This window comes from Ranitomeya variabilis, chromosome 6, assembly GCF_051348905.1.
Source record: "Ranitomeya variabilis isolate aRanVar5 chromosome 6, aRanVar5.hap1, whole genome shotgun sequence".
Taxonomy (NCBI): Eukaryota; Metazoa; Chordata; class Amphibia; order Anura; family Dendrobatidae; genus Ranitomeya; species Ranitomeya variabilis.
The window spans coordinates 354,079,307-354,091,232 of record NC_135237.1 but is presented as its reverse complement, the minus strand read 5'-3'; the positions used below and the strand labels follow the sequence as shown (position 1 = coordinate 354,091,232).

Sequence of the window (11,926 nt, the reverse complement as noted above, 5' to 3'; positions counted from 1 at the left end):
AGTATATCATTATTTTTTATTTTAATTCTTTTTTTTCTACACTAATATGGTTCCCAGGGCCTGGAGGAGAGTCTCCTCTCCTCCACCCCGGGTACCATCTGCACATTATCCGCTTACTTCCCGCAACGTGGGCACAGCCCCATGCGGGAAGTAAGCGGATCAATGCATTTCTATGGGTGCAGAATCGCAGCGATTCTGCACAAAGAAGCGACATGCTGCGGGTTGTAAACCGCTGCGTTTCTGCGCGGTTTTTCCCGCAGCATGTGCACAGCGGTTTGCGGTTTCCATAGGGTTTACATGTAAATGTAAACGCTATGGAAACTGCTTTGTACCCGCAGCATCAAAATCGCCGCGAAGCCACGGTAAAACCCGCAAAGTGTGAACATGGCCTTAGACTATGTGCACACATTGCGGATTTGGCTGCAGATTTGCAGCAGTTTTCCATGCGGTGTACAGTACTATGTGAACCTATGGAAAACCAAATCCGCTGTGCACATGCTGCAGAAAATTCAGCACAGAAACGCAGCGGTTTATTTTCTGCAGCATGTCAATTCTTTGTGCGGATTCAGCAGTGTTTTACACCTGCTCCACAATAGGAATCCGCAGGTGTAAAAACGCAGGTGAAATCCACACAAAAACCGCAGTAAATCTGCGGTGAATCCGCGGGTAAAATGCAGGTCATTTTACCTGCGGATTCTGCTGAAAAATCCGCAATGGACTCTGCAACGTATGCCCATACCCTTAGGCTACTTTCACACATCAGGTTTCACAAAAAGGGATCTGTTGCAAATTGTGAAAAACTGATGTGATGGATCCAGTTTTCAGTCTGATCCGACTAGGTGATCTGGCTAATTGGATGAGAGAGACCCCAGAATGGAAAATCCATCATTTGAAGGATTCGGCACCATAGGGTTCCATTATGGCAATCGACAGACACAAAAAACTTTCCTATGTCCGTTTTCTCCAGCGGAAACGAAACAAATTTTCAACGGATCCGGCAAAAAACGGATGAAACGCGAGGCCATCCGTCGCAATACAATTCTATGAGAAAAAAATGGATCCAGCAGCAACTTTTGCAGGTCCGTTTTTTTTTCAAAACTCGCCGGATTGTGCCTGACCGCAAAAAACTGATGTGTGAAAGGGGTCTTAGAAAAATGGAAAGCCAAGCGGGGCCCGGAGGGACTCTGTCACCCAAGGGTCCTCACAGACCTGGAGACAAGCCCCAGGGTGCATCCTGCTTGACATGTCCTTGACTATGGTGAATGGCTGCAGGAGCTGCCATACACTACAATGGAGGCTGGCCAGGACTGCGCTCTGAGGGGCGCTCCGGAGCCCCAGCATGGTGGCCTGCCCCGAGCCGTCCTGTAGGTGGCACGGCTCTAGCTTGGTAGGAAGGAGGCGGCCGAGCAGGGAGAGAAGGAGGGGCCGTCCTGGCAGCAGCGCCAGTGCTCGGCTCAGCGCCTGCCTGCACACAGATGATAATGGCGACAGGCGCAGCGCTGGGATTCGTCCTCCTCACATAAGGCTACACTGGCGCTGCTCGGGACCGGGATGGGGCTTTCTCGCCCCGGGAGTTCCTCTTCCTGCGACATCCAGGCGACATTTGCAGCATCGCTCTGGGGATTCCTCTGAGCACTTGATCTGAGACGGCTCCCGTGGCCCCGGGCGGCGGCGGTGCTCGGTGCTGGATCCGAGGAGAACATGTCGGATAGCAAGGTGAAAGTGGCCGTCAGGGTCCGGCCCGTGAACCGGAGAGGTAATGAGCGCACACTGGTGTCAGGGAGGGCGCTGCAAACTCGGGAGAAAGTAACCCGTGCAGTGCCAGGGGGCCATGGACCAGGGAACCTGCTGTGCCACTTCTTCCTGCTAATCAGAGGGAAGAAACAAAACTTTGTGGAAGTTTATTTGGGTGCTTAACCCTTAGTGGGTGCTGGGTCACTTGTTTGGTGGCAGACAACTCCTCGGATGTCGGTGCCAACAAGTGGATGTCCAGTGTCCCAGCTTGTGCCCGCTCTTGTAGTGAGAGTTTGGCAATATTACCTTTGTGGCACCAACCACAATCATAATGCCACCAGGCTTTCCATCAGACCATGAATGCAGCGTGACTTAGCGCATGTGACACGGAGATCACATTGTCACCGCTGCCGATGCTGTGACACCTTGGGCTTTTAGACTCATCTTGGTTGTTGTTTGTTTTTTTTTTAAAGCCAAATTGCATCTCCAGTTCTAGTACAGTCAATTCTCACACATTTTTAGGATGTGCACAGTATCGGACTTTGGCGCTAAGTGGCTGCCAGTAACATTGACCCTGAGGGTCCCCTGTTCAGCTATGTGTGAACGTTACACTACCCTCAGAGACACATGTACCCGTGTTTCTACATAATAAACTGGGTAGGTTGTTACATGAATGATGAGTCGCTGCCCTTGTCTGTAATTGGCGAATCAAGTGTATTGTGCCAACTGCTGCTCATGTAGGTGAATGGGGGCCCACCAGGGACCAGTCCGAGCCTGACTGTGCAGCTTCGCTTCATGCCATGAGACCAAAACCCTTATGTAGACCTGGCCTAACTCCTCACCTCTGATGGTCACCTTCCAGGAACCTTGCCAGCAGGCCTGTGTGCAGCAGAGCAGATAAAATCTCCATGCCTAATTTTTTGTAGCCATTTAGTGCCAGGGGAAAGATTCCGTGCACATGAATCATGTTCTCTTGGGTCCATGGTGGGTTATGAGATAAGGAACTTGCTTCACTTGTAGGAGGTTTTGGCAGAAGGCTGAAGTGCCCTTAGTGGATCTGTAACCATGTGCCCAACAATTCTTTAATTTAGAGCTGGATCTGAATACAAAATGCATTGTGGAGATGGAAGGGAACCAGACAGTGCTGCATCCTCTCCCCGCCAGCAACAAGCAAGGAGGAGACAACAGGTAAGACCCCTCTGTCCTGGGAACTGATGCTGTGGGGCTTATAATGATGTAAGGAGGAAATCCTCTCCTTGCCTGCTGGTGGTGGGAGAAGCTGGTTTTGTGTCTACCTGTAAGTTATCGCTCAGATAACATGTATTTATAGGTGTGAAGGTTTCTTCATGTTTGTTAGTTTTTGTGTTGGTGTATTGCATGTTGAATTTTCGGGGACATAAGTACAACAAATGGTTGGGCCATCGGATGGAGAACAGTGATACCGCAACAGTCCAAACCTTGTTGGCTGGTCCAAATATAGGCACAAACTGATACACAAGTGAGTATAGGATGCATGTAAACGCTGTAGACTGTGTGAAGATGCCATACAAATAAAAGCTCTGCAAACAATTATCAGACCGGATTCCTCCAAAAATATTTCCCAGTATTGACCACTGACATTTCATTGTGTATTTGGCTCCGTAGACTTTAGATAGTTGGCGAAGCAACGTCCTCCTGAGAAAGAGTGAGGTCAGAGGAAGAGAGGGAAGTCGTCACCGATCCAAAGCTACACAAGCATTGTCAGCCTCTTGTATATAAGTGACCCCTTCCACCAGGTGGATTTTGCTATAACCCCCCTACCCCCAATTATTTATTTATTATTTATAATGTATTATATATTACTATTTTTTTTTCCAGTGCAGTCATGAAATTAAGCTTTTGCACATATGGCAAATTCACACAAGGTGGATCTGCCGTGGCATTTGAAGCAGATTCTACGCTGCCAAAAACAAGTACACCTCTGTGACAATGCTTTCTGTCCTCCAGAGGTGTATTTTGGAAAGATTTCTCAATGTACACCTCTGGTGGAAGGCACTGAAGCATACCGTTATATAGACATGCAATGGAAAGTGTCAACCATTCTATAAACAGAAAAGTATACTGGGTTGTATGTTTTCTTTTTTTTAGTGGGACTACTTATAGGAAAGTGAGTATGCTGCTCTTTCCTATATAGTTGAATTAAAGTATATCAATGCACACCACTACAACTGAAGTCAAAGAGATACTTTTTAGGCTTCTGTGGGGTGAAAAGGGAACTAAGGATATGTATAAGGCTGGATCCAGATTTCTGTGAGATGTTGTACTGGACTGGCCGCGAGTCTCCTGACCCCAAACTCAGCAGTGTCAGACTCCCGTTTTAATCGGTCCCAGATTGGACCACAATTCTTGAACTGGCTTCAGTCAGAGCATTGTGGTCTCAGACCAATTTATATGGACAGCTGAATGTACCATAAGGCCACGTTTACACATATGGTCAGTATTGTACATCAGTATTTGTAAGCAGAATATCTCTCACGGCGTGCACCCAGTCAATATACACCAAGACAGACAATGGAGAAGATGGAGAGATTAATCTTTCCTTCTTCTCACCTGTGATCCGTTTCTCACATGCGAGAGGATCGGACCGCCGTAGTGTGACACTAGGCTCACGCTCGCAGCAGAGTTTGAGCTGAGTGTCAACAGCATCTGGCATCGGATGGTATACGCTAATGTGACCCCGGCCTTTTAATGCAGATCAGTCTAAAAACACCGTCCCCCTAGAGAATCCGGAGTAAAGGCCATGACCATTTTAGAACCATATGGTTTCAAAAAAATAAATAAATAAATTACTCCGGAGAGCAGAGAGAATAAATAATGATCAGAAGTGTTGACAGGTGATTTTTTTTTTTTTTTTTTTTTTTAAGCAGATAAAAACATATTTAAGAATATGATAGGAGCATAAGTACAGCTTATGTGTCTTCTACACCATCTTGCTTTCATCTTTTGAATACTGATGTTAAAAACTGACCAACGTATTACTGTGTGAATGTGTTCTAATGGGCTTATCATAATCTTGCTTACAGATGTAAGCGCATGCTGCCGATTTTCAGCCTACCGTATGTTGCAGTTTTTACACTTCGCAATTTAATGGTTGTACCATAATCTGCCTTAAATCCATAACAAATCGGGAGGAAAAAGAAATCTCTAACAATGAATGAGATAATTTCTCTAGAACAGCTATTAGTATCTGGTCTTACATGGATTTTGCCTTACTCACTTTCCATCTTTTGAAATAAGATCTATTTAGTGACTCCAGCAAATCGCTCATTGCAAAGAATAGACGTATTTCTAATGTATCCAAGGCCTTGTGCACCAGAATACGCGATCGTTTAGGGTCATGTTGCAGGAATAAGAACGCTCTCTGTTGGGTGGATCGCAGCTTCTTATTTGTTCCAAGAGCATTTCCTCTCGGAGACCTACCCTAAATAAATGAACACCAGACCTCCAAACACGCCTTCCCGCAGACCTCTCGGATTATAGGCATGTGTGCTGTAGATTCCTTTGGCCAAGTGTGTTATACACATCAGGGTTTAATAGTTGGATGGCTACGTCTTTTGCTTGGAGTGTGTTACCGGCACCTGAGAAGTCCAGCAGATAACTGAAAATTCCCTTAAAGTAAGCCTGTTGGAGGGCAGCCAAGATACCAGTGCACCAGACTGTAAAAATAGATGTGTAGCAGAGGCACTGGAGCCAGGAATGGGCGCTTTGTGTAGGGACAACTGTATTTAGGACGTGCGTGTTCTCTGTAGGTCGGGAATCTCGCACTCTGCAGCTGATGTTCCCTTAGGTTGTGATAAGTTTACCCCAAGTGTTTGCTCCTTGGTAAACATGGGACATGTGTACATATGTAATAATGATAATACACTAGGCATATCGTAAACTCCACCGTCTATATAAATTGTTACACTTGTACCTTTTTCTGGTGCCGAGCCTGTGCCTCTTACAATTTTAGGGCTCTTTCATACAACCCTATTTTTGGTCGTCCGTTAAAAATACGGATTGCATTTGGAGCAATGGTATTCAGTGAGTCAGCGCAAATGCAGTTTTCCTCCAGAAATCAGATGAGAATCACCCAGGCTATGGGTGTAAGAAAAAATCAGATTCCATAGTACAGCATCGGATTTTTCCAGATACATAGGAAACTGTAAATGGTCCTGTAAATTATTAAAGCCCCGCTGGGTGATGCTTTAAATGTTATTCCCCTGTCACATACGCTGCCTCGTTAACCCTTTTCCAGTATTGCTCCCGTCGGCCTTTTCAGTGATGTCAGCACTCTATCTGCAGGTGCTCAGGCGGCACTATATCATGTAGGCGCTGCAGCCAACCAGTATCCGCTGACAAGCTGCAGCGCTCACACTTTCATTGGGGAGACATGGGAGTGCTGCAGCCGATCAGTGGCTTCTGATAGCCTGCAGCACTCTCGCCACCATCCGCACACAAAGCGCCAACATAGCTGAAATGGCACTCGTCTAGGGGGTCAGTATATACTGTTTTTTTTCGTTTACAGGGGCACTCTTTGATTTAAGAAAGTGTTGTCAAAGTAGTGGAGAAGCCCTTTAATGCCAGTCTTTACATAGCACCGTGCATAGTTTGGAATCTACCCTGCTCTCTCTCACTGAGGTAGCAGATTTCACCCTGGGAAAGGTCACTCTCTAGGATCCCATGCCGTTGTGTGTTCCCAGAGCAGTAACTCTTCTTGTAACGTTGGGTCTTGCAGTGCCTATTTATTTAGCATTTTTCAGGCTCTATGTACATAGGGACGGTATTTTAGGCACTACTTCCTACCCACATCTCTATAGACAGGCAAAGTAGTTTCTGTTATTACAGATAATCCAATGTATCGTCTACTCTTGATGAAACCGTGCATCACATGTCTTCCTTCACTGCTGTTCTCCAGTCCATTCCGCCCCTTGTATTAGAGCTGTGGCCAGGGCTCACAGGATTTCTCTGTGTTTTGTCTCCTTTTTTTTTTCTTAAGTAGCCAGCTGTTATTCTGTCGTGTAGATTTTATGAAACCTCATTCATATATAGCATCTGAAATCTATTTCTTTAAGACTTTCTGTGGTTTTCTCAAACCGTACCAAAAACGTTGGCTCATCAGGAACGCCACTTCCCATATGCTCAATTTATGGATATGCACATCATAAAAATAGGAGGCTCCCCAAAGCCCTGTCTCCTTTTTTATCCAGCTAGCTCCTGCATTGTAGAGCTTACTGCAATAATTTATTAGTACAGTAGTTTTCATTTGTGTGGAAATTGTGTGATACTACATTTCCCACAAGGTTTTGCTGCAGGTGGGTTGTGCTGCCGTTCACAGCTTGATAACCTTGGAGTTAAAATTCTAGCTGTCAGAGTCTCAGCAATCTGTAACCTCTAGGGAGACTTGTATGTCTAATACAGCCCCCTTAAAGTATCACTCCAGCGTTGTTGTATTTTAATCGCCCCCTTAGCTAGCCATCATTGTGTAGTGTGTGAATTCATATACTTACCCATCGCTGTCTTCTGCCGTTTTCAGCGCTGCTCCAGTCCTCCCCTGCATCACGTGACTGCAGTTTTCACCGTTTATCATTGTAAGTAAGTGTATGACACTCAGAACGATTCTTTTATACACTTACATTAAGAAAGAAATTAACGGTCGGCTGTGAGAGTTGGCAAATCAGAGCTGCGGTTACATGATGCAGGAGAAGAAAGGAGCTGTGCTGGAAATGGTAGAAGACAGCAGTGGGTGAGTATTTTAAGGTACACACATTGCCAATGGCTAATTGGAGGTCAAAGAAAAAAAAACATTGGAGTGATACTTTCAAGGCGTTTTAAAAGAAACTTTAATATTGATAACTTATACTGATCAATTTCAGATTGGTGGGGATTTTACTCCCAGCAACCCCATAATAAGTTAATTGATAGTGCTGCGGCACATTGGATATCACACAGCTCTGTACATTGTGCAGTGGCTGTGAATGATACTGGAGCTCTGCGCCATTCAAGTGAATTGATCTGATATAAATGACCTATCTAAATATAGATCATCAACAGTAAAGTCCTGGAAAAACCTCTTTAAATGTTAACTGTTCTTTTATTTACATTTGCAATAAATCAGAAGTATAAGTGAATATAAGAAAGTTTATAATATATCTTATGTAGTGCTGCGGTAGCACCGTACACAGTGAAGAGGAAGTGACCCACAAAGTTCAAACACAAAAGTCTCTTTAATGTCATACTTCACAGCATCAAAGTTCAATACACACAATGGCATCTCGTCTCAGTGCCCGTTTCATAGCACTACACATCATACGGCTTTAGATTACAGTCCCTAAACACGCTGGACCTCTCCTTGTCCAGTAACCGTGGGCGACCGCAGTTCCATATCAAAGTCTCCAAACACAGCTCTACTCATTTAGTTTTGCAGATCACTACACACGCCAGTCTTCCTCTGATCAGTTACCTAGGGTGATCACACCGCTGTATTACTACTGTCTCTTTACTCACACAGCCGTACACAGGCCATGATATCCTCCGGATTGCAGCCGGGAACCATGTCCTCCTGTTTGCAGTGGTTACACATGCCAGTCCTCCTTCGAGCACAGGACATCCACCTCTGGTTCACCTCTGGGCACAGGATGTCCACATCCGAGACCAGTTACCGTGGACAACTTGGATCACTGTGTACACTGGTGCCAGGCTATTCAGCTGTCCTGGCTGCTGGCTCCACTGGCTTGTGCTGCTTCACACTCACAGCCATCGCTCTGCAGGCCTCTACTCTGCACAATAGCACACACCAGACTGACACTGATGTTACTCATGACACTCTCCCATACCGTTTCCTTTTAACAAAGGAACCTGTGGCTTCCTGCCACATGGAAAACCCAGACCGGAAATTAAACAGTCGGCACCACTAACATACTGCAGACAGTTTCAAAACACACATTCCAAGCTGGTTTTCCCTATGTCTGTCTTGGATAATACCGTGTCCAAGACTACACTTATTTCTATTATTTCTTGTCTGCATTGCAGTCACTACTATGCCCGTGACATGCAAACCTATGACCTTCATACTCCTCCATGCTCAAACTGGGGAGAACACACAGCGACCCCTACCTGTGACATCGTTCACTTCTTCACCATTGCAATCACAGCTACACCTGTGACTGCAATACCCCCTCATGACCTCACTATGCCTCCGTGCGTATTCTGAACTCATGATCCCCCCCCTGGAAACAAATTATCCAATCTGTCTTTGTTAAACAAGACAGACTAGCAGCTCAGCAAGGTATCAGAGAAGGGAGGAGCAGAGAGAGACACACACAGACAGCTCCTGGGGCTCGCCTGACATTTTGTCATGTGAGCCCTGCAGCCAATCAGCGTATGGAAGGAAGTCAGAGAGCAGCAGCTCTCACTTCTTGATTATAAGTCTTTTAAAGGGAACCTGTCAAGAGGTTTTTTCCATATAAAGCAAGGACAGCACCTGTACACCCTCATATACAGCATTCTAGTATGCTGTATAAGTCCCCAAAGTGCTCTGCATAACACAAAAAGACCTTTTATTAGGGTGCAGTCATACTGCAGTATTACTCACACTAGGATCACATCGCAATCATCGGACTGGCTGTCTGCTCTCCTGACCTGAGTGTGACAGCTTGTATTTCTATGCAGCTGTCACCCTTAGGTCAGGAAAGATGACGGTAAGTCTTATGATTGCAATGCGATCCTCCTCTGAGTAATACAGCAGTCTTGACTGCAATCTTATTTTTGCCTGTGGCGCGGTCCGGTCCGATTGGCGTCGCTGGTCTTGATCCAGCGCCTCCTCTCTTCTTGTGATCGCCTTCCTCCTGTACTGCTTCGCGTGGATGAAGCGTCCTACGTTATACTCGCAGTGTCCTCCATTGTGCTCCTACGCAGGTGCATTTCTACTCTGTCAAGGGCAGAGCAGTGTATTGTAGTGCACATGCGCCGCCACTTTTTGCCCTTTTCTCGCTTGTGCGCTTTACAGTACTGTGCGCTGCCCTTGACAGAGCAGAGAAGTACCCCTGCACAGGAGCGCGATGGAGGACACTGTCGACGATGCAGGACACGTCATCTGCATGAAGCAAGAAGACAGGAGGCACTGGATCAAGCCCATAGACGCCCATAGGCGAGTATAATAAAAGGTCTTTCTTCTGTTGTGCAGAGCACATTGGGGACATATATACAGAATTCTAGAAGGCTGAATATAAGGGTGTACAGGTGCTCGTCCTACTGTATATGGGTAAAACCCGGTGACAGGTTCCCTTTTATGCATCTAGAATTGATTTTTATAAATAAAATTAAAAAACTGCAGCTACTTACCGGTAATTAACTGTAGGTACTATATTGCCAAGTGTTAACCATGAGATCTAGAAGGATTGCTTAGAAGAGCTGTAACTATTTGCACAAAAAAAATTACTAAAAAAGCAATGTATGAAATTGTCCTCCAATGACAATTTGTGCCCCATATGCTGACATTGTAGATATTGTGGCCCCAATAAAGCCTGTGGAAAGTGTGCAGTGTTATGGTTGTAGACAGCAGTGTTACCTACCTGCTTATAGACATATGCCTAATCCGCTAATCTCACTCACCTGCTTTGTATACTTTCACTGTTCATGGTAGCTTATCTATAATGAGCTTCCTCCAAAAATGTACATGGATCAGGATAGAACACAACAGAATATTTGTAAGGAAATAGTCAGATTATTGGGGAATTCTTGAAAATGCTGCTTTTTCTCCATTGTTCTTATTTAAGGCCTTTTCTAAGTAGGTTACAAATGCCTCGTGTTTAGGCACATAGAAGGAAAAGGCTGTTGTACTCTGACACCGACACACCATATGGTTGGCTTCAGGCATTTGCTAGTTTATTTTATCCTTTGTTTTAAAACGCCAGCCATATTTTATTAACATAGGCCCGGCACCCGAGCCTTTCTTAAGTGTGCCCTCGTAAGACACAATAATGCATGTGCATTAGGCGTATAGATTACTGGCGACCACTATGGGTATACGTGCCATATGCCGTGCCTCATCCTTTGTCACCTGGAGGTCACAGATGCTGACTGACTACTGTAAACATTTTGGGAAAATTATGAATGTGTTGCATCCAAAACTGTGAGCACACTACACTCATGGCCTGAATTAGTCTCACAATTGTCAGATTATTATTGTGGGATATACAACATTTCCCCTTTTAACTGCTTACAGCGGCTGTTCACTGTGGTCTTTCAACTGAGTAAAGACTATTACTATTGAATCACCTATAAACATATATGATCTGATCGCCGGCTAGCAAAGGATTGGACATGTATTTGATGTACTTTTTATTTAATTTCGTCACATGCATTTTAATTCAATTAAAGCGCCATTCCAGTTTTTATTTCAGAATTAGAGTGGTGCTACTAATGCAAGGTCCCTGCCCCTTTTACCATATTTACCAGTCGCCATCTTCATCTTTTATCAGCGCTGCTCCAGTCGGTTAACAGCAGGTTGTGATCTGCCAGATCTCTCCAGTGTTTGTTGGAGTAATCTGGAAGTCATTAATCCATGTAAGGGCTCCTTTTCACTTGCGAGACATACGGCCGAGTCTCGCAGGTTAAAACTCTCCTCTGGCGCCGGCACTCCAGAGCGGAGCGTGCGGCTGCATAGCAACACATGGAGCTGCACGCTCCGCTCCCAAGTGCCGGCGCCAGAGCTTGGTTTTCACATGCGAGACACGGACGTTTATCTCGCAAGTGAAAAGGAGCCTTAAGTCTGAGATGCAGAAGGTGGCTCTCATAGACTTGCATTGAGAGCTTGTGACCGTTACCTCTGGTCAGTCGTAGGATGGCGGTGCGAGACCCCAGCGGCACTGGGTAGAGCTGAAGACGGCGGCTTATAAGTTTAATATTAGAGTCAGAGAACTTAGATTCGTAGCACCACTCAACCGCTGATAGATAAACAATTGCTGGAGTGGCGCTTTAAACATTTATCACATATCCCATATTTGGGTGAATGATGTGTTTTACTTGCCAAATTTGCCCCTTACAATCTGAAGCAATATAAACTGGGTAGGAGAAATGAAATTTGTGGCACCTGCTTTCTCGACACTATTAATAAGTATGTGTGCCATTTATGGCTCCCTGCACTCTTTCATTGGAAAGACTAGTGTTGTGA

General features: G+C 45.3%; 1 protein-coding gene across 5 annotated transcripts in view; it reads left to right on the top strand.

Moving 5' to 3' along the window:
• Nucleotides 1-1,408: 1,408 nt before the first annotated feature.
• Nucleotides 1,409-11,926, top strand: part of KIF13A (kinesin family member 13A) — a 242,705-nt gene continuing 232,187 nt past the window's right edge. For 4 of the 5 annotated variants that reach the window (XM_077269944.1, XM_077269945.1, XM_077269943.1 and 1 more), the window contains exons 1-2: nt 1,564-1,756; nt 2,826-2,922. In XM_077269944.1, coding sequence (XP_077126059.1) covers nt 1,702-1,756; nt 2,826-2,922 — 152 coding nt within the window. In that variant the 5' untranslated portion in view covers nt 1,564-1,701. Of the gene's footprint in view, nt 1,757-2,825; nt 2,936-11,926 lie in introns of all 5 variants that reach the window. The other variant, XM_077269946.1, reaches the window with a different exon arrangement.